This window comes from Megalops cyprinoides, chromosome 13 (genome assembly GCF_013368585.1).
Source record: "Megalops cyprinoides isolate fMegCyp1 chromosome 13, fMegCyp1.pri, whole genome shotgun sequence".
NCBI lineage: Eukaryota > Metazoa > Chordata > Actinopteri > Elopiformes > Megalopidae > Megalops > Megalops cyprinoides.
In genome coordinates, this window is record NC_050595.1 from 22,865,682 (window position 1) to 22,885,730 (window position 20,049).

Genomic DNA, 20,049 nt, shown 5'->3' on the forward strand with positions numbered 1-20,049 from the left:
TGTACAATAGCTGGAATATGAGAGATGTTGTTAAACTCTTAGTTACTTATGAGTCTCTATACATAACTTTATACTTAGGATGTGGGCATGTGTTGAGGTGTAACATAACAATTAAAACCACGAGAAGCACGATCACAAGGAGACATGCAACAAAGTAGGAATAGCCAACATTTTGGATCGTGTGTTGCAGAATCTCTCCCTACAGCATTCCTGCCAGTTGTATGTCAAGATCCTCTTATCAGTGCTGCAAAGACTTTTTCAGAAACTGGATCACAATCCAAAACTGCAAAAGAGAAGAGTGATTTTAGTTTTTCTGTTCTGTAAGGTGCCCCCAACGCCCCCCCCCCCCCTTTCCCTGCGTCTGTGCTGATGGGTCCTACCTCCCCAGGGTCCCCCCTGACTGGGTGTAGTACTTGTTGTAGTCCAGCCGGAGCAGGAGCTGGGCCAGGTCTGAGTTGATCTGGTGGTTGCGAACACTGGACAGGATCTTGAAGAGCAGAAAAGACTGCCGACTGAAGCCCTGAGAAAGAGGATGTTGTTTTGCCTCATTTAGCATTCTGTGAAATAATGTAAACTTGTAGGAAGGGAACCTCTTACCGCAGCTATTAATCACAGCCCTGCTAAAAGTCCACTGTGTGTATGGAGCTTAGGGGTAGACGCTTACCTTGACTAGGATGTCCAGTTGGGCTGTTCCCCGGTCGTCCAGTGGGCCCGTGTTCTGACTGACCAGTGAACAGAAGTTGTGACAGAGCTCCAGAATCTCGTTCAAGCAGTGAAACACCTGGGTGGGGAAATAAGTACAAAATCCCTGAGAGGTAGTTTCATGGGCCTAGCACACTACCTTAAAGTGTTATTGATTTGTAAAGAGGTGTGAAAGACTGAGCAGATGTTTGTCTTGGTAACTAGAGGTCTTGCTTTTAGGCACACACAGGCTGGAGCATGGGCTTACCATACCCCCACCACTACCACATCATGACCAACAAGATACAGGATCTAAAACATGCAAAACTACACAGAGTCACTCACTGGCTTGAGCAGGATGAAGGACTGTGCCAGGAGGTTGCTCAGGAAGTGATCGTGAGCCAGTCTGATGCTCTCAAAGTCCCTGGTGGAGTTGATCTGATGCAGGAGCTGGGAGAACTGAGACTCCAGCACATCAACCTGCGCAGAGGTGGAGAGAGCAGGTTAGGATGGAGCAAAACACAGCAGGAAGAATGCCTCTGAGAAGAAAGACTAAGACATTCCTGCTGTCTGGGTGTAGACATCAACTAGAGATTTAAGTGCAGCACTTAAATCCCTCCTTTTACTTAAGGGTATTATTACAATTCGACACTAGATTGTTATAGTCTGTATTCAGAATAGCACTGGTTAAATCACCTTGTGACAGGTTAACATGGTCAGAACAGGTTGGATTCTATACATACTGTTTTCATTTGGCTTTAATACATTCACTATGTACCTTTGCGTTGCACGTCGCTCTGGATAAGAGCACTGGCCAAATGACTAAATGTAAATGTAACGCAGACCTGCAGGTAGTACTGCAAGTTGTCCACCAAGAAGGCCATGTGGTTGCGCAGTCTCCATTTGACTGCATCGGTCTGGTTGGATTTCAGGTGTTTGCGCTGCATCTGCAGGGCCCAGCAGTGCTGCAGCTCCGACTGCACCCTGCGTACGCTTAGCAGGTAACGGAACACCACGTTGTACCTGAGGAGAAGGAGGTATTAAGTATGAAGGGAGTAGGGAGCATACAAAGGAGCAGACACTGGAATGAAAGGGACAATCGTGAAGCAAAGAACATATTCAATGGTGGGCTACTTGTCAAAGATGAGTGTATGCGGTAAAACCCAGGATTAACTCACTTTTCCAGGACTGCAGGCGTGAACAGGATGTGCAGGGGCCACTGCACCTTGTAGGCCAATCCCAGAGCAGCCCAGCCAGTGGGCGGAGCCTCCCGGGGAGACGTCTCCTGAGGAGGTGTGGCACCCTCACGACCCCCAGCAGCCTCTGAAAACACAGACAGACTCTTAATCACACACTTGTACACTCCACAGGCTATGACCAGACGTGTCTCACACCCAAGGTACCTTTGGTCTCTTTTCCTTGGTAGTCGACGGTAAGGTGTAGCAGGGGTAACAGATTGTCATCATCCAGCAGCACCTTGTGAGCAGCCTGCTGAAACGCAACATTGACATCTACAGGAGAGAGACTGCATTAGATCACAACTTATTGCCTGTTTCACACTGAAATTTGCTTCACACCTTGCCCTCCCATACTGACAAAAATAAAACAATTATCAAGATCCTCAGTGCCTGCACACACTCACTGCATTCAGCAGGTAACGATAACCTTAGACTGACAGCACATTTCATCAAATAAGATTAAATCACTTCCAGTACAGAATTTGTACACAAATGTGCGATATTCATTAAAAAAGTGTTGAGAATCAATACTATATCAATCTGTCTTATGTCTGCCAGTTAATGTCTGTCTTTAAGGCTTCATACCGTGTTCCGTGACAGCGGTGGGTGGGGTCTTCAGCATGTGCTGTGCATGATCAATGAAGACCTGGAAGAGCTCGCCACGCCCCAACAGGTAGAAATCCTTAATAATCTGAGAGAAAGACCAACCAGAATCATGCCACAGTCAGAGGAGTAAAACCACCCTGCCTGAAGGAGCTGCTACTGGCAATGTGGGCTGACCTTCAGTTGCCCCAAGAGGTCTGACTCCTCCACCATCAGCGTCCACAGGTGCTGCAGAGAGATGGATGGAACCCTGTTTTAGGGATGTTTTCTGATCCTTTGTGAAAAAGGATTACTTGGCTTACTTTTGCCCTGGTCTAAAACAGTGAAAAGTGCCAAACATCAGCCCCCACCTCAGCGACCGTGCTGCGAATTCCATCGATGAGGTTCTCGAAGTCCACCAGACTGAAGAGGGGCTGCTGTTTGAGTCGGTGCAGCTCGGCAGCAAACGTGTCCTCCTGGTGCTTCAGGATGGAGCCTGACAAGGAGAACGACCTCAGTACAAAGGGGGGCTGTGGTTTTGTAATCTGACCACGAGATGAAGTTGAAAGAACCACAATGACGACATCAAATCATGAACTACAAAGCATGTCCAAAACTCCTGGATTTTATGGCTTTTATTGGGTTTGAACGCTGCTGTAATGATGTAAGAGAGAAACAGGAAGTACACACAGTAGCAGAAGCCAGGAGTGTCTATTGCATTTTCGATTGTCACGAATCAATAAGGGACACAGGAAGCTGCTCCCTCACCAGCACGGGACGGGTTCTGGTTGTGGTTCTCGAACATCTGGACTGACTCCCCGACGAAAAGGATCTTCTCTGCCACACGGATCGGGATGTAGGAGGGGAGCATCTCGGTGCGCAGAGAGAACTGCTGCAGCGACGGGGCCAGCATGTTCTCCTCCTCAATTAGCCGCTTCGTTACCCACAGGAGGGGAGACAATCAGGGGAGAGCAGTGGACCGTGTGCCCTAACAAAACAACCTCTCCTCTCTCCTCCCAGAATATTCTACAAAAACTCCTGCAAAAATATTCTTCATATCATTCATGATATTAGCCCTAAAGGGTATATCTACTCCCAATCCAAAGATAGATGCCTTATCCATTAGGCCACGCAGCCTTTTAGCATAGTGGTAAGGGGCAGGACTTTACCAAAACATTACCGGGTTGATTCCCAGATGGGGCAGTGCTCTTGTACCCTTGGGCAAGGAATTTAACCCAGAATTGCTTCAGTAAATATCCAGCTGTATAAATGGGTAACATGTAAAAAACTGTAACCTATATAAATTGCTCTGGATATGAGCATCCGCTAAATGCCAATAGTGTAATATAATGTAATGTAAAATAATCTACTCCTGACTCAGCCTCTCAATGACAACAGTGCACAGTAAAGAGGCTTTTCTGTGTTCTCCCTCATTATTCTTGAACTCCAAGTGGTTTTGCAGGTCATGGCATTGCTTTCAATACACGTTCACGCTAGTTCCCGGATCCTGGACATGGTTTAGAAGTGTTCTCTGCCCTTGCTCTTTAAGACCCATTGGTTTTGTAGGTCAAGCAGCAACTTCAGAGCATGCCCATGTTAGTTCCCAGACCCTCACTCATAACGGATATATTCACTATTTCAGGCTCAAACGGCCATCTGGTCCCCCTACCAAGTCCTGAAGCTCTCTCAGCTGCTTTCCGCTCAGGCCTCCGATGCCCAGGTCCTCCTCCTCTTCCTCCTGGGCTGCCGCCGAGCCTCCAGCGCTGGGACCCTGCTTCACGAAGAACTCCTCGCTCTGATCCAGGAGCAGCCCGTGCAGCATCCAGGCAGCCAGCTGCTTGTACATCACGCCGTGACACACTGCCAGAATCCTGCACCACGAGCGAGGACATTTCAGGCACAGGCGAGAAGGCAGGAGTGAAACACTACAACACACATCTTTGAGGGTAGAAATTCTGATGCATTTTCAACATGCACATGACACAAATAGGTTGGTATAGTTAAAAGAACCTTGGGTTTGAACAATGCTGCCAAAGGGTTGTTCAATAGAAAATATGACAATAACAAAAAGTGATTGGCTGTATGCACAAAGGTATCTAATAATGAGCCTTGTGGGGATCATATACTTGGTACAACTACAGACTTTCTTTGGGGGTTATTCTAAATTATGTTGGATTGATACACACGTATTAAAAGAAGACTGTATACAACAGGACATTTTCAGAGTACAGTCTTTGGTGTCCTTTAACCATTAACATTCCTGTTGAAGCACACATTTTAAAAAAGCTGTGTTATTCAGTCTGAGTTACAGACTAACTCACTTCTCCAAGGCCATGCGTACAGGTGGCAGTCCTCCACAGCTGTGCTTGTACACAGTCTCCAGAATCTGGCACCCATGGATCTGATTCACAGAATTGGAACAGAGCGACACAACAGACAGGGTTACTCTCCTGTTATCACGGTGACCTAATTTCACTAACAGGTGTTTATACTACTGTCTGTGACTTGCTGAGGATGACAATACTCAGATCTAATTTCAGCCTGTCGCTTTAACAGATCAGTGTGGAGGATCTTACCTTCTGGGATTTGATGGTCTCTACCACCACCATAACGGAGGGGAACAGCAGCTGAAACTGGATGGGAACACAGCATATGATCAGTGATCCACAGGAAGACTGATTCGAAAAGCTGATCTGATCTCAGCGGGAAAAGAACCCTGAGTGTGACTGTATATTACCTGGTCCAGCATGTAATTCACATGAGAAATGGACAGATGGGGATCACCGAGGAACTGCATGAGGAAAAAAAGTTCAGAAAAATGCAAATGTACACAGCTAATGTTTTTATTTTGGATATTGCCAAGGCATTCTGAGTCAAAGGCATGCTTTATTGTACCTCCTGTTCCAGGTCAAGCAGGGCCTGTCTATAAGGCTGCAGCATTGAGTCCAGCCCAGTGCAGAAAGCACGAAGGTAGATCCCATGGAGTCCCCCTTGGTTGGGCTGGGCAGGGTGGTGTTCCTGGGCAAAATCATAAAAAAATTAGGTTGGGTCAGCAAAAAATATGGTGTAACACCTACTAATAACGTATCTTTTGTGCCCTATTAAAAAAATTCAAAATTTCTCAGGAAACAAAGACCATTAATGGCACAATTCAATTTTAACTTGTGTCCGGGCTCACCTGCTGGTGCACATGGCCTGTGTGCTGCTCAATAAACTCGGTGAAGCGAATGTAGTCGGAACCAAGTTTGCAAAGCCGGTTCAACACACTGGTCTCGCTGGGATGGAGAAAAGGCAAGTCTTGGGACACCTACGGGAAGATCCGAGGACTTCAGAACGATGTGGTAAATTACAGTGTGTATTTTAATATAACAAAGAATAACAATCGGAGATCTTTTCATTTCATCGACAGATTACGATTTTGATCAACTCGGGCTGCTATGACAGAGCATGTGACAAATGCAGCAAGCTGTTATTATGAATTAGAATGCATACTGTTTCTAGCTGGCTCGTTGGCTAGCTGCATTTATTCCCTAATTTTTCAGTCGTTAAAACAGTTTCGCGACAGACATCCCATCACAACAGCATAAACTAGCTAGGCAGCTAGCAAGATCAATCCTGACTTCAGAGCTAGCTAGCTCGTCTCATTTGGATATACCTGTAGACCAGTCCTTTTATTCCACGTGAATATGGTGCCAGGATATCCACTTAAAGCTAGCAAGAGCTCGTGAATCATTTTGTCGCGGACAGTTAAAAGAAACACTCGATTGTAATACTGTGATATTAATTATGTTCACTGTCAGATTTTTTTTTTCAGAACACCGCCGATTCTACCGCCGCGCAAATCAATGACGTTTCATGACAATAATGCGTTGCATTGTGGGTGATCGTAGTTTTCCACGACGCTTGCGACGAGAACGAGGAGAAATGTCCAGTGAAAAATATAACTGCCACTAATTATATTGTTTTAACCCACAGCATGTCCTTTATAAAATGCGATCCTTTTTTTAAATATGAAAGTAAATTCTAAAAAATAAACGGTTTGGTTTCGACGTAGCGCCGGGTTTTTGTGTTTTGTTATATTTTATTTATCTTTGCTGAGAAGTGTTAGACTTTGAAATTCTCTTCACAGCATCTCATATTTAAGCGTTTTGATAAATCCCACAACTGTTATAAGCAATAGCGTGCGCTTTTACAGAGGACTGCATCAGAAGAAAAAATAACTGCAGATATCCCCAGTCTGCCATATGCACGAGGATTGAGACAGCAGAGGGGGTTGTAGATCATGAAGCTTCAACAGTGGAAACGATAAATTCGATAAATGAGCGGGGAAGAAGACTGGATTGTGATATATGCTGCAGATCAAATGAAGACAAAAAAGCATGAAAGTGTCACCACATAATAAAGAAGCCTGTTTCATGTTTTGAACCCCGAACAGCGTTTATGTAGTAATTGTGCACAATACACATTGGACGAGGAGTTAAATATTGACACATACAAATGATCGATATCAAAGCCTAATTAAACTTTTTGCTCAGTAATTGCATGCCTTTAATACTTTAATGTGGACATATAGTTAGATAAGTTGTTCCCTTACTGATTATCCCTTGGTTGGTAATGGAGAGTTTAATTTTAGCAACGATCCGCCAAAGCTGCATAGTCATTAATAAACTCTCCATTACATCTTTGATGAGTTCTGTGTTTCCTGTGCAATTACTGGATTCTGATTTTGTCCTTGTTTTTGCTTTCTGGAATCCAATGTTTAATACACCCTTTACTGAAGTACCTCAACACAAATTAAAGTGGCTGCTACACCAAAATAATAATGCCTAAACCATTAATAATTTAGGCATTAATAATGCCTAAATTTCTTACACGGTAATGGAATCAGATGACAGAGACTGAAATTTCCTTACATTTTCCACGCACAATTTGGCTCAGAGTCAAGTACAGAGATTTGAAAGTAGCAGGCATCATGTTGGAAGCACATAAACAAGGTGACAAGGCAATAAGGAGTCTCCCCCACAGGTTTTATCAGCTTTCTTGTTCTGGTCAGTTGAAATGGAGAAGATTAGATCTTCCCCCACCAACGCCGTTCAATTTCCAATTAGAGTTGGCGGTGGAAGGCCTTTGATTCGTTTGTCTACAGGGTATCTTTTTGATCTGGCTGGCAGACAGGGGGATGAGCACTTTGTGAAGGAGTTGAAGGCTGGGAGGAATGAGGTAGAAAGCAAGAATGGTGAGAGAGCTGGAGTGGGGGCTGCAGGCATCAGCACTCTGAAATTAAGACCTCCATCACAGGGCCCTGCGTCATGCCGGTGTGTCCTCAGCCGACTCGGGTCTTACATGAGGTCACATGTGGCCAGTCTGAGCTGCATCTTTCTCCCCTAAAGATGCCACCTGTCATGCCTGCAAGCTGAAAGACAGGCAGGTTTGCGAGATGGCTACACTGGCTTAGGGTATAACCAGGACAAGCCACAGTGCCAAGGTTTTTAGTGAGGCCCTGAAAACTCTATGAAGACAGCAAAGTGACAGTGAAGATCTACTTCTGCCAGGGGCGCGCTGAGGACCTGATCCTCCTGGACAAGCAGCAGATGCAGGCCTTCTTCCCCTTGCCCTTAGCAAACCGCCCCTCTGGGGGGATTCGCAGGCCGCAGCCCTCTCCTACCACAGACTCACCTTTAACATTGTCATCAGTGTCTCACTTATATTTCTTCTGGCACTGTCAGTGTGTGTACACTCTAAAAGAGCAAAAACACGAGAATCCCTCATTCTTGCTGCCTCGGGAGACATTTGCCACATGCAGATCCATTTAAGATACAGGCAGTGTATTTAATCCCTTGGTTTGGCAGCTATAGAGTGATGTTAGGCTGTCTATGGATAATGTTGAATTTCTGTGAATTTTGGAGACATGGCTTGACTTTACATTACATGTCATTACATTCAGTTAGCAGACACTCTTATCCACACCGACTTCCAGCACAAGAGAACAGTCAAGAGAACAGACTTCCCAGGTTTTTGGAGTGCAGTGTCATAGAATGCTTTTGAATGGTAGGGCAAGCATTTACAGACACTTACTCTGAAAGGTATTTCTGCCGTCTTTGTGATAAAAATAAAGAGTTGAATGGTTACTGACCCTAACTCCATTGTGTTCTGACCTGTACAGTGAAGCTGGAATGCTTTTACTGGGAGAAATTTGCTAGATATCATTTATATTAATATCAAAAATGCTGGTGATAGTGACAGTGTTGCATAGTTAGTATATTTGTATTACTTAGGTTATATTACTTCTTCTTGTGAACTGCAATGTCTTTATGGAATTAGTGTGCTGAATGCTCAAGATTGCATAACAATGCTGCAGCATCCAAACATATGTTATCTATTTTAAGATGCTTTAGGTTTTGTAATGACACAGTGCCAAAGAAACACTCAACACTAAAAATACAAGTTATATAAATGATGTGTTTACTTTTCAGAAGTTAAAAGTTTAGAACAGGTCTGCGTAAACCTCGCTGTCTCACTGAGGTGCATTACAAAATCTGCAGTTCACCATAAAGCTCAAAAACACTCAGGGGCCTTTTGCAGGATAAAACGGTCTTTGTTAGCAAAAACACCAACGCATTCCAGCCTAAAACTCCACCAGGGATCAGAGAGCAGACGTTAGAAGTTTATGAGTTTTTGATTTCTAAATTTGGTATATGAGTAGAATAACTTTCTTTTCGTGTCACAAGGAATCTGTGAAACTTGCCAGGGAGTGTGCACTGAATGTACTTGGTGTGAATAGTGAATATCTCCAGAATAAAGAACTTGGTTACGTTTGGGGCTACTCTGTCTTCTCCTGGGTAGAAAGCTACATTTTTTAGCTGTTTAATTCTAAATTTAATGCTGTGGCATTTGTTTATTGTTTCATGTTAGCAATTACCAAAAAATCTCTTTATGCACATTATAAGATAATGTAGGTTGACAGATTTAAAAACTTGTATCCTTTGTATGAATTTATTTTGGTTTTATTTTGTTAAATGTGTTTCGTTTGTTTTGGTACAGAATATTTTAATTTAAAAAACTATGAAATCAATGCTCTTATGGATTTTGTTATTAACTACCATGACAGATGTTACCTCAAAGGCAGACCCTAGAGTTGAATAGCTGTAGTAAACTTTAATTCTGTACGTTTCTGACAATGCCGGTGTTTTTTGTTTTTTGGAAAAAAAAATACCGAGCGAGTTACATCAGTTGTTCTGGCAGTTTTTTATTCAGCCTGTAGAGGGCAGACATTGCACTTCAAGCATATCCTTGGATGATAGAAAAGAGTGTAGTCTCCTCCAGAGTTTGAATTGTCCTTGGGGAAACAGTTTGTTTGAGGACTCTGGGCCTATTCTAGCGCCACCCTCCAGTGTGTACATAGAGTGCTAATAAAGAACTTAAAAAGTGTCATCTGAATCTACATTAGAACTGGTGTTAAATGTCAATGACATATCATAGGTCATCTTGTTATATAAGCACTTATCTTTGGGCCAGGATGTCTAAGATGTATCCCACTCATATTAAAGTTGATCTTATCCCAGGGAGGCGGTGAGCCAACTTTACAGTTGCACAGAGGAGTGATAACAGCTATATACCTTGACTCCGTGAATCCATTGAAAGTACATTTCATTTTACGTACAATTTACTTGCATTGTCAAAAAATTTACAAAACTTTACTAAAGTGTGAGGAAAAAACAAAATGATGTTAAGACCATCATAAATTTCTATATGAGCTCATTTTGTTCTTTTTAACTTCTTTGTTGTTGAATGATACTAGACTTGCTTTTTATTTTTTGAATTATTGACTGCACAAAATCTGTCAAAACTGGCTGTAGTTTTTGTTGATGAAATATTTCTTGAATCTGTATGCTTTTAATTTACACATGCAAAGCTAGAGTTCTTACTGTAGATAGGAAAAATGATTTCGTGGAAACCAAGAGGCAATCCAATCTTTCTTAAATTAGCTGGTATCGTCTGTTTAAAGGATAATCAACAAAGTCAGTGTATCTGCTAATAAGCATTATTACAGACCAACTTCTGTATAAAAAATTGTATTCCACATGAACAAACTTGGAATATTTGGAATCAAGAAAAAAAGGATAAGAACAAGAGTGTATAAATGATTAAAAATGAGTAAGCAAAATATCTTGGTGGTTGCATTTAACATGTGTGGAGATACAGGATATCTTTGTTTTCTCCCTGGGCTTTTAATATAATTATATTTTGCTGAGGAATATGATACTTAGCCCCTTCTGGCTTGGTCACTGGATGTTTTTTAGAAGGAGGAAGTGATATACAAGCAGATAAAGCTTACCCAGCTGCCAGTTTGCAGTAGGCAAGGTACATGGTGGAAGAACAGCTAGCCTACTCAGTGTCAGATATAAATATATAATTTGCATGTCAGTTCTTGTTTCAGAGTTAAACCAGCTTGTTTGCTTTATTCACGGAAGGATTTGAGGCACTTTTGTTGCTTGACCTGCCATTGAACTAGTGTTGCCCTTCGGTAGAGCCAGTCAAAAGCTGTCCGTTCTCATCAGCATATTTGTTTGAATCCTGAGAGTTGAGAGTTAGAGTTAGCATCCGGGATGTGATTTGTGACTCAAGACTTAGGTGCTGTCTTTTTATCACCCAAACCAACAGCCAAGCTTAACCGACTTAACAGTGTGAAAGGCATCCATTTAAGCGTTGAAATGCGTCATTTGCTGCACCTTAGGATGTTTGTTCCACTGATTTTAGTTCATGAAAACATCATGTCCTGTATTTGCTTGCAATAATCTCTCTGTGACCTTTACTTGTCAAACACCATCATCTTCCAACATACTCGCCTCCATCATAGAATTACCAGCTCTCTTGCTTGCAGTGTTTTTTTTCTCTTGATGACAGATTTTAGCACTTTATTAACGCTTCTTATGTGAGTTATATCTTCCTTTTCTGTAATGTGTGTATGCCTAAATGCCGGTGGATGCATGCATGTGTTTTCATGCTAAAATTATATGTTATGTGGTAACATTTTGATTTCATCATCCATGTTGGTTCTGGTTATGTTTCAATGAATAATGTAATACATAACATTTATAGATATGTTTTTGTTTCAGTAAATGGCTTTGTTAGGTATGACCTGGATTATGTAAAGACATACATTGTCCGTTTCTCTGTGAGGGCTTTTAACATGGTCCAGGCTGGAGATTCTAAATATAGCTGCAGCCACCTGTCCATCACTGTCAACAGTGGAGATGCCCTCTGGCATTGCAGTAATTATTGATAAACATGAATGAAACTAACAGAGAGTGAAAGGAGACAGGTAGGTGGCACTTTGATTGGCAGCTGAGAAGACATGGGAGCTTATCTTTGTCGCTGGCTCGGTGCCAGAATTGGTGGAAGATGAGTGCACCTGAGCAGGGCTAAATGATGGCACAGACGGCTTGCGCTTTTTCTGTCAAAGGCTATTTGTAGCTTGGATTCATTCTCTTTCCTCGTGAGAGATCGAGTTGTCATGCTGACATATCGGAACGACAGCTAAGGCGAGTGAGATTGGAGCTTTAAAGGACGAGGGTGGAGATCAAAGGACTGAAAGTTTGGCTGTAGTGATGTTAGAGGAAGTGACAGGTAAATTGCAGCTATTTTGGTGGAAGAAATCCATAAGTCTGAGTGAGCAAGTTCAATTTGAGCAATATATATGGATCTGGATAAGAAAGATGAAACCATGGAGATCAGAGTAAGAAAATAGATGAGTAGGTTGGGAATATCTTCACAGGTGCACACTCATGAATGCTGCTCTCAGAGAATAATGTGAAGCTGTAATTCTGCAACTGGTATCTAATAATGTTTCATGCACCTCTGTTATTTATCTTTGGCTAAAATAAATATTCATTTTAACTGAGCCGAGAGACTAATTGTAATGAGATCTGGTCATAGAAATTGGGATTCTTGAGAGGAAAAAAATCAAGAAGGGGTAATTTCCCATCTTAAATTCTGGGCCAAGTATCTTTGTCATATATAATTGGTCAGGTGAATGTCTTCCTTCTAATACTTACATGCAGCTGTATTGATTGCTACACTTAGTCATGGCAATTTAGAGTGTGGCCAGTGCTTTTAAGAATAGCAGAAGAATGGTATTTGTGTGATGTTTCCAAGGGAAGTTCTTCTGGCACCTCTGACTAATCTCCTGCTGTTATAACAGACAGAGAGGGACCCTCTATTATAGCTGCTGAACGCTCTCCAGCATAAACAAACTTTCATATTCTGTGCGAGGAGTTATTTTTCTGGCCTTGGGGATCGGTGCTGGCAAAAACAGAGCATTGACGTCAATACCTCCGCGGATCTCAATTCAAGTGGTAACAAAACTCACCCGCACTGTGGGGCACCAGCTCATATACAGCTGGCTATTGCCAAATTGGCTGAAAAGGAGACTTTCAGATTACACGCTAGTTGTATGCCAGAACATTTCAGCAGGATAAAGCAATGGTGTGGAAATAGATTTGTCTTTGTGCTATTTGGGTCAGAAGTATATGAACCGGTTGTATTATGTAATTGATGGGGAAAATGTATATTTACCTTTCTCCCTTTAAATCTTGTCATCATTTCACTTGGATTCTAACTCCATAAACTGCATACTGTGTAGCACAAATATATTTAATGGATAAAGCCAATATTTGCTGAGGGAAAGAAATGCAGGTCCATCCATTTTATTTCAATGTTTTTGTTTTCCTATTTTTAGATACACACAGTTGCATACACACATACGCCTTCACACACATGCACACACACACACAACAGCAATCATACATATACAATAGAGATATATATGATTATGCTCGTGTGATATTAGTGCTATACACACAGTCTTTGCAATTTATTGATGAACAAAGTATGTGTTTTGTTAAAGTTCATGTGTACTTTCATTTTCCATTTAACAAATATTTTGTTCTCTTGTGGTCTCTGTGCCTCTGTGTTTAAATACATCCAAATGTGTGTGTGCCATTCACATTTAGGTAAATATTGTGTTTAAATCTCTAATTGTGAGTCAACCTGCTGAACTATCAGTTCATGATAAAAATTTGATCTGGACAAGCTGAATTTTACCCAAAACAGTGAATTCAGTGACCACACAGACTGCTTTACAAAACAAGATATAACATATTTTAATATGCCTAAAGTTTACTTACATTAACATACAGGTGGCAGTAAAATATTTCCATAAACGTTCTGATGCTTCCAAGATTCAGACAGGCTTTCCTTATCAAATCTTTTTCATGACTTTTTATGTTCTTGTGTCCTAAAAAATTATAGAAATAATAGATTTCATATATGTTACTTTTGATGTATGTCTTATCTATTGTACCTCACCCCGCACCTTAAAGTACATTCCAACCTCGTATTCTTCACAAGCATTTAAGAAGGAAAAAGTTGCAAAACGCCCCCCGTGGGCAGTCGCACATCTTGCCGATTCGAGCTCCTTTTCTTACGGCACATTGCTCCCCTACGTCGCACTGGAGACGGACAGAGAGAGAAAGCAATCTGTTACGCATACTTACAGTCATATACGCAACTCAGATTATTATGATTGAACTCGCCTGTCTTCAATGATGTATAACTAAATGAAAACCTTAATGCTCGGGGGATATTCAATTTTGTTTCAAAACATTTTTTATTTTCTATTTTATTTTTTATTTTATTTTCTGATAATTTTCTATTATCATGGCGAACTACTTGCTGTACAAGGCAATTAAACACATAACTTATGGCTTGTTACTTTGTTGCTTCGTTTGTCACTTCAGACATAGATTCTCATTGCATAGGCTTATTCTGATTACATAAGTGAAACGAATATATAGTCAGATAGAATTTAACAGCAGAATGCTTGCAACTTGTCCTGTCAGTGAGTTCTGAAAAGTAATCAATTTGTGCTCAATGTCATGTATTTACCGTGGGAACTTGACCAAATTTCTTTTCCCATGGCGAGATTCTTTTACTCTGCAGTTTTTCCAGAACTTCTTGGAGAGCCCCAAGCTGTTGGAATGATATGCATACATGTTATCAGAAAAGAATATCTGGATTCAAGTTTATGACATTGCGTATATGTTTGTTTCAATAACTGTTGTAACAATAATTGCTAATAACACGTTCTAAGCTCCGTACTTGGCCAGAGCAATGACTTTGCGCTATTGTGCTCAAAATGATCGCCACCAATGTTGCTTTGTGAGAGAGCCAAAACTTACGAGCTGCTTTTCGCTGGTCAGGTTCGGATCTTTGGGGTAGAAGTCCGTCAAGGCTCGTGTCTCTAAGTCCAATTCCAAGTCCGATTCGTCCGTTTCAGCACCACCAACAACGGAGAGCAACACGGCGCAAACCACAGCTATTGTCCACAGTCTAGAGCTGTCCATGGTCCTGTGCGCTGATAGATCTGGCACTGAGATGCGCAAAGTTCTGTTCCCTTTCTCGGGGATTCGGTTTAAATACCCAGTCCTCGCAGTCCTGTCACCTTTTATCTGTTTCCACATGATTCGTGGTCATATTAAATTCGCTTGCTCCTCCTCAGTCATTGATTTTTTTTCCACACGTAAGAAAGCCTGCGTGGGTGACTCATTGCGTAAACTTCTTGGGTAGTTCATATATATTTTAAGAATATGCGTCTGAAATCCCTTGACAATGACATTTTTCAGCTCGGTTCCTGCAGCAGACGTCCTTTGTGGCATTTAATGAACAGTTGGCAAAAATAACAAACAGAAACTAACCATTCCAAAAATGCAACCACTAATGTAATTTCCCCAAATACTTCTGGAGCTGAGACAGACAAGAGAGGCTTAAATACGTTATTCCGCACCAAAAACAGCTGCTGCAACATTTGTACTGAATGCTTTTATGAAACTTTCCACTGCTCCAAACAATACGTTAATGAAGTGCTAGAGGAACCTAGTGCACGGACTCGTAAAGTCAGGTTTTATTGGTACTTTATTGCTCCGATAATTCCTTTTTAAATTCTATGTTATGGTATCTATATATTTGTAATATTGTCCGGATTCATCAATTATATTAAATCTTGCTACATTTTACGCTTGTACTTTACAGTTTTATCTATTATTTCATTTGTAATATAAGCGCATTTGGACTTGAATTAGACTTTGTAACTAAAACTTTGTAAACTGATATCTTGAAAATTCATATTCGAACTGGATGAGATTACACACATATAATCAGAGAGGTCATAAAAGAGACATACATACATTGGCAAGTATATTATTATTTGAACATACGTATATGTGAGTGTTAATATACTTAAAGATTCCCATATCATAATTCCATGATGCATTTGGGACGTAAATAGAGAAGCAGCATGCAACGGAGTGACAGCACCAAAGGTCAAACCAAGGCATGGAAGAAAAACAAACCGCACTACCATAATTTGACGTTCCATTTTTTTCATGTTTATTGTCGTCCACGCAACTTCTAGTGACGTTTAATGTTATGTAATGCAATGTTATGAAAACGATTTCACTTTAGAGAAATTTCTGCAGTGTTTGCTTAATCTCCGAAATTCACATTAGGATTTCATATTTCATAGTGCTTAGTTACCGTGTAATGACCATATGTCTGCTCATGTAAAACTTCAAGTAGGCGGCAGATGTACGACATCTGCTGCTGGTATATCAAGGTTGTTTACAAGATTGGATAAGCAGTAAAACTGTGTAAGAAATAAAATTGTTTCAAAAACAACCTTGCCTCAGCACCCTTCAGAAAGTTTCTGTCTGTAGTAAATACTCAAAGCGCGGACCGGCTTTATTGTTGTTATTTACCTGATTCTGGGCGAGTGACTATAAAGGTTTCGAGTTTGACTTAATCCCTAAAAATATCAGATTATCAACAGTTTCTTAACGGACGTTCAAGAATTACAGGTATTCAGGGTCTAAGCATGTCTTCTCAGAAATTCGTGAACTGTGTACTTGAGGAACGTCAATGTTTGTTGTTGCTCTTGGGAATTATAACATTTGGACGCATTCATTCATTCATTCATTCATTCATTCATTCATTCATTCATTCATTCACTCACTCACTCACTCACTCATTCGTCTGCCTGCCAGGGGCTTTGTCTGTAGCCGATGTCTCTCTAACGAGTTATGACTGTATGTGACTGAAATGCCTCAGGTGCAGCAAGTCTATAAATCTTACAACCTCCTGTTGATTTATAAGCTATTTTTCCAACATTGGCCTCCACACACCACTGCTCCTTTACAGGACCAAAATCTACATTAAAACTCGAATCTCAAAATTTTCTACTGTAGGACGCCTCATTTACGTTAGAGTTTCTCTCTAGTGGTTGGAAGCCGGCGTATTAGGATCGATCAAAATTAATTTTTGATACCAGACTGTTTTGCTTTGTTTTATTATTGTAAGAACAAGAGTGCTTATTAACCAAGCTTTGACTGTGTATTCCCAAGTAGAAATATTTGTGGAATGCAACCATAATCGTCAGAGCGAGGATGGAAGGCTATATTCAGATAAAGAATTTTGATCGTCTTTTGAAGGGTGACATTCACTGTTGTCAGACTTAAACTTAGTCAACGTTGTGTCCTGAAGCTCACTAGTAAAAGTTGTCACCCCTCCTTGCAAGTGTAGGAAAGGTACCCATGTCCCTCAGCCCATCAGTGTACCCAATCAGTCACGCAGCTCCCATGGTGTAGACACAATGGGTTCAATCACAAAGTACAATGGTTTATGTTATCAAAATCTCTCCTGCTTCCCTTCCAGAAAGAAATTGGCACCTTGATGCTTAATAAAGAATGATGCTGAAAAGCACAGTGGGACAAAAAAAGTTTGTTCATTTCAATTTTTAAGGCTAACCCTGCTGATCTGTACTTTATGGCAGCCAATGGCAAATTTTATCATGAGTGAGGTCAAGCAGTATGCACTGATTGCCTGTTCAAAAGATTTTTCACATCTCACACTTGGGAACAAGCTGAGGCAAGTCTGTTGTAAAACTGTGTTTGTCAGAGTTAACTGAAAGTTCCCTAAAAGACCTAGAAGTTTTTTTATTACTTATTAATGGACAACATAGAGAAAAAATAATGAATAAGAAGGCTTAAGGCACTTAAGGGGAAAGAATGATTTGAACAAGTCATGTCCATTTAACTTTTCAATAATGAAAGACTGCTTTTGCCTTTTCTGACATCACGTACCAAGAGAAAGAAACTACAGAACAAAAATGCTTTGAGCCGCTTTGCCTGTAAGACAGTTTAAGATTTTATTTGGGGTTTGAACATCTTGTCTTGTTACCTTAGAATAATACATTTCCCTTTCTGAATTAATGTGTGAAAAGAGTTAGTTAAATATTTAATTCAGCTGTGACGTATTGAGTCCATTAATTACACAGAAGCAAAATTACATGGTAGGAAACATGTCAAAGAGGTCTAGGTATCTCTTAATCACACTGACAAAATGCAAATGAGGGCTTCTGTTTTTCAGTCCCTCGCCAGGACTCAGACAGAAGTCAATAAGGTGAATGATGCCTCACTTTCAGGTTCTCTCAGAGCATATTCCCATAGCTGCAAAGCAGCTGCCCACGGCTAACACAATGGATGGAACTGTTCATTGCCTTCCAGCAGATGGTCCTCCATGCAGCTGCCCTTTCACTGACATTCGGTGTCACCTTTGGGTCACTGCCGAACATGGCTGAAGGTACATCTGAGAGACAGCATCTCCCTCTGTCCTCTCTCAGCGCCTCTGTACCCACTGACCCCACGTATCCACACCACACCCTAAGCATGTCCCAATACTGATGTCAGCTTTTTAGATATCCGGACACCTGCTGTGTAAACTCAATATTCTCCACAAATACCACCGGAGACAGCAGGCGGGCAGGGTGAGGGGGAAGTGGTGAGCAAAAGACATTATCACATTGACTCTTACCAATCCTCTACGACAGAGAAATTACACAGGCGCCCACAGAGGCTAAACACGCCCTTCACAAGATTGTCTTACTAGATAGCTACTCTTAGAGCGTCAGGCCAGGGAGTATGTAATGCCTAAAAAAATAAATTAAAAAAACTGTCAAATCAAAGCCACAATCATTCCTGTGAGAGACAGCAGCTTAAGGAGGGTATTAAGCTGCACGTCTTCTGCTCCTCTTCGTTACCACAAGGTTTAAAGCAGTGAATAGCTTCTGCATTCCAATAAAGGGAAGTGGATTAGGTTAAAAAATATCAATATAATATAAGTGTCGCGTAATGAATGTAGGAGTGCATTGTGGCTGCAGTTATGAATAATGCAGGAAAACACTGCTGTTAAAGTTCAAGCACTATCGAGCCCCTCCTCAGACTTAATCATTTCTGGGGAGTCTCTGTGGGCTTCCATGAACACCACAGGTCACAAACTAACCCTTAATTTGAGGCGGATCTGTTGGTATGGGTTTTTCCTCTGTTCACCCCTTTTTTTAATCCCCCCACGGGAATTCTTCTGACCTTTCTGCATGTTGTTTTTGACGAGAAAGGTGGTTATTGACTGAGGATGATTGTTATCCCTCTTGGTCCAACTAATAAAGACAAGAGTTTTCTTCCTTAATGGGTAACTTCTTCATGAAATGTTTATATACCAACACATGAGTCATGAGTCATGATACTGAAAAGAGGGTCTTCACCTATTTTGGTAACTACTGAAGGAAACAAGTTCATTTTAGGATGTAATGGTAGATGTTCTACTCTCTGTACACAAAGCTGGTTTGTTTTTTACAGTGTGAAACTACAATTTATGAGGCAAGCCTAAAAGAATGCAGTTGGCATTCACAAAAGTAGGTGGTTAAAAAGGGGAAAAAATGTAAAAAAAAAAAAAAAAAAGAAGAAAAAGGCTGGTTGCAGGGGGTTTAAGAGCCCGTTCAATGCTCTCACATTAGAAGTAATATCATGTGCTGATGTTATAGCATGAAACTTTACCTACTATGAAACCAGCTCTTTTCTTTTAAGATTACCTACCAAGCGCTACAATACAGAATATCATATATTTATGGTGACATTAACCTTTATCAAGAGACATTAAATTTTATTGTAAGATAGAAATAAACATTTGGCAACATGGCCAAAAGTCTGTTTCTTCTCTTAAATGCCAGGGCACAGTGTGTAGTCTCTAGAGCACGGAGCTGCTGTCATATCAAACAAATATTGAATGCCCTTGATATGTAGGTCCCCAGCGTGTTTTATAAACCAAGCATATGAGGGGGATTGGTCTGAATTATGATTGCAGGGGAATGGACTCTGCTTGATGTAGAGAAGTGTCACTTTGTTTCCCCACTGGTATTTATCGGGAAGCGCTGGGGACCAGATGGCTGAGCACAGGGGTGAAACGGAGTGGGGAGACAGAGAGGGTTGCAGGTATAATTTTAAGCCATGAGTCACAGTCCACCAGTGTGAAAAACACTATGCCCACCGGGTTACCTCATGGCACTCTGCCCAGCTTTCTGTGAAAGCCCAACTTTCATCAGGCCCACAGCCACCAGCACCCTCAACAGCTGGGACATTTCCAGGACCACGAGCAGCTCTTC

General features: G+C 41.3%; 2 protein-coding genes across 2 annotated transcripts; both read right to left on the bottom strand.

Annotated features, from left to right (window-relative positions):
- Positions 1-16: 16 nt before the first annotated feature.
- On the bottom strand, positions 17-6,342 carry tubgcp4 (tubulin, gamma complex associated protein 4). Its single transcript, XM_036544238.1, has 18 exons — positions 6,157-6,342; positions 5,680-5,808; positions 5,397-5,519; positions 5,239-5,292; positions 5,078-5,134; positions 4,823-4,902; positions 4,171-4,372; positions 3,270-3,435; positions 2,873-2,997; positions 2,700-2,750; positions 2,505-2,610; positions 2,085-2,192; positions 1,860-2,004; positions 1,527-1,704; positions 1,027-1,161; positions 665-781; positions 381-520; positions 17-283 (listed from the first exon to the last, which is right to left on the bottom strand). Exons 1-18 carry the CDS (start codon positions 6,232-6,234, stop codon positions 271-273), a joined length of 2,007 nt encoding a protein of 668 aa, XP_036400131.1. The 5' UTR covers positions 6,235-6,342; the 3' UTR covers positions 17-270.
- Positions 6,343-13,461: 7,119 nt separating this feature from the next.
- Positions 13,462-14,985, bottom strand: LOC118788116 (cocaine- and amphetamine-regulated transcript protein-like). Its single transcript, XM_036543994.1, has 3 exons — positions 14,741-14,985; positions 14,448-14,531; positions 13,462-14,011 (listed from the first exon to the last, which is right to left on the bottom strand). Exons 1-3 carry the CDS (start codon positions 14,903-14,905, stop codon positions 13,904-13,906), a joined length of 357 nt encoding a protein of 118 aa, XP_036399887.1. The 5' UTR covers positions 14,906-14,985; the 3' UTR covers positions 13,462-13,903.
- Between the last annotated feature and the right edge of the window lie 5,064 nt (positions 14,986-20,049).

Excerpts from the sequence above, each read along its gene's own strand:
- LOC118788116 (XM_036543994.1), bottom strand. The coding sequence starts at position 14,905 with ATGGACAGCTCTAGACTGTGGACAATAGCTGTGGTTTGCGCCGTGTTG. Across the intron at positions 14,532-14,740 it reads TGACCAGCGAAAAGCAGCTC|CTTGGGGCTCTCCAAGAAGT; the intron begins GTAAGTTTTGGC and ends TCATTCCAACAG. Across the intron at positions 14,012-14,447 it reads AATTTGGTCAAGTTCCCACG|TGCGACGTAGGGGAGCAATG; the intron begins GTAAATACATGA and ends GTCCGTCTCCAG.
- tubgcp4 (XM_036544238.1), bottom strand. The coding sequence starts at position 6,234 with ATGATTCACGAGCTCTTGCTAGCTTTAAGTGGATATCCTGGCACCATA. Across the intron at positions 2,193-2,504 it reads CACCGCTGTCACGGAACACG|ATGTCAATGTTGCGTTTCAG; the intron begins GTATGAAGCCTT and ends TCTCTCCTGTAG. Across the intron at positions 521-664 it reads AACTGGACATCCTAGTCAAG|GGCTTCAGTCGGCAGTCTTT; the intron begins GTAAGCGTCTAC and ends CCTCTTTCTCAG.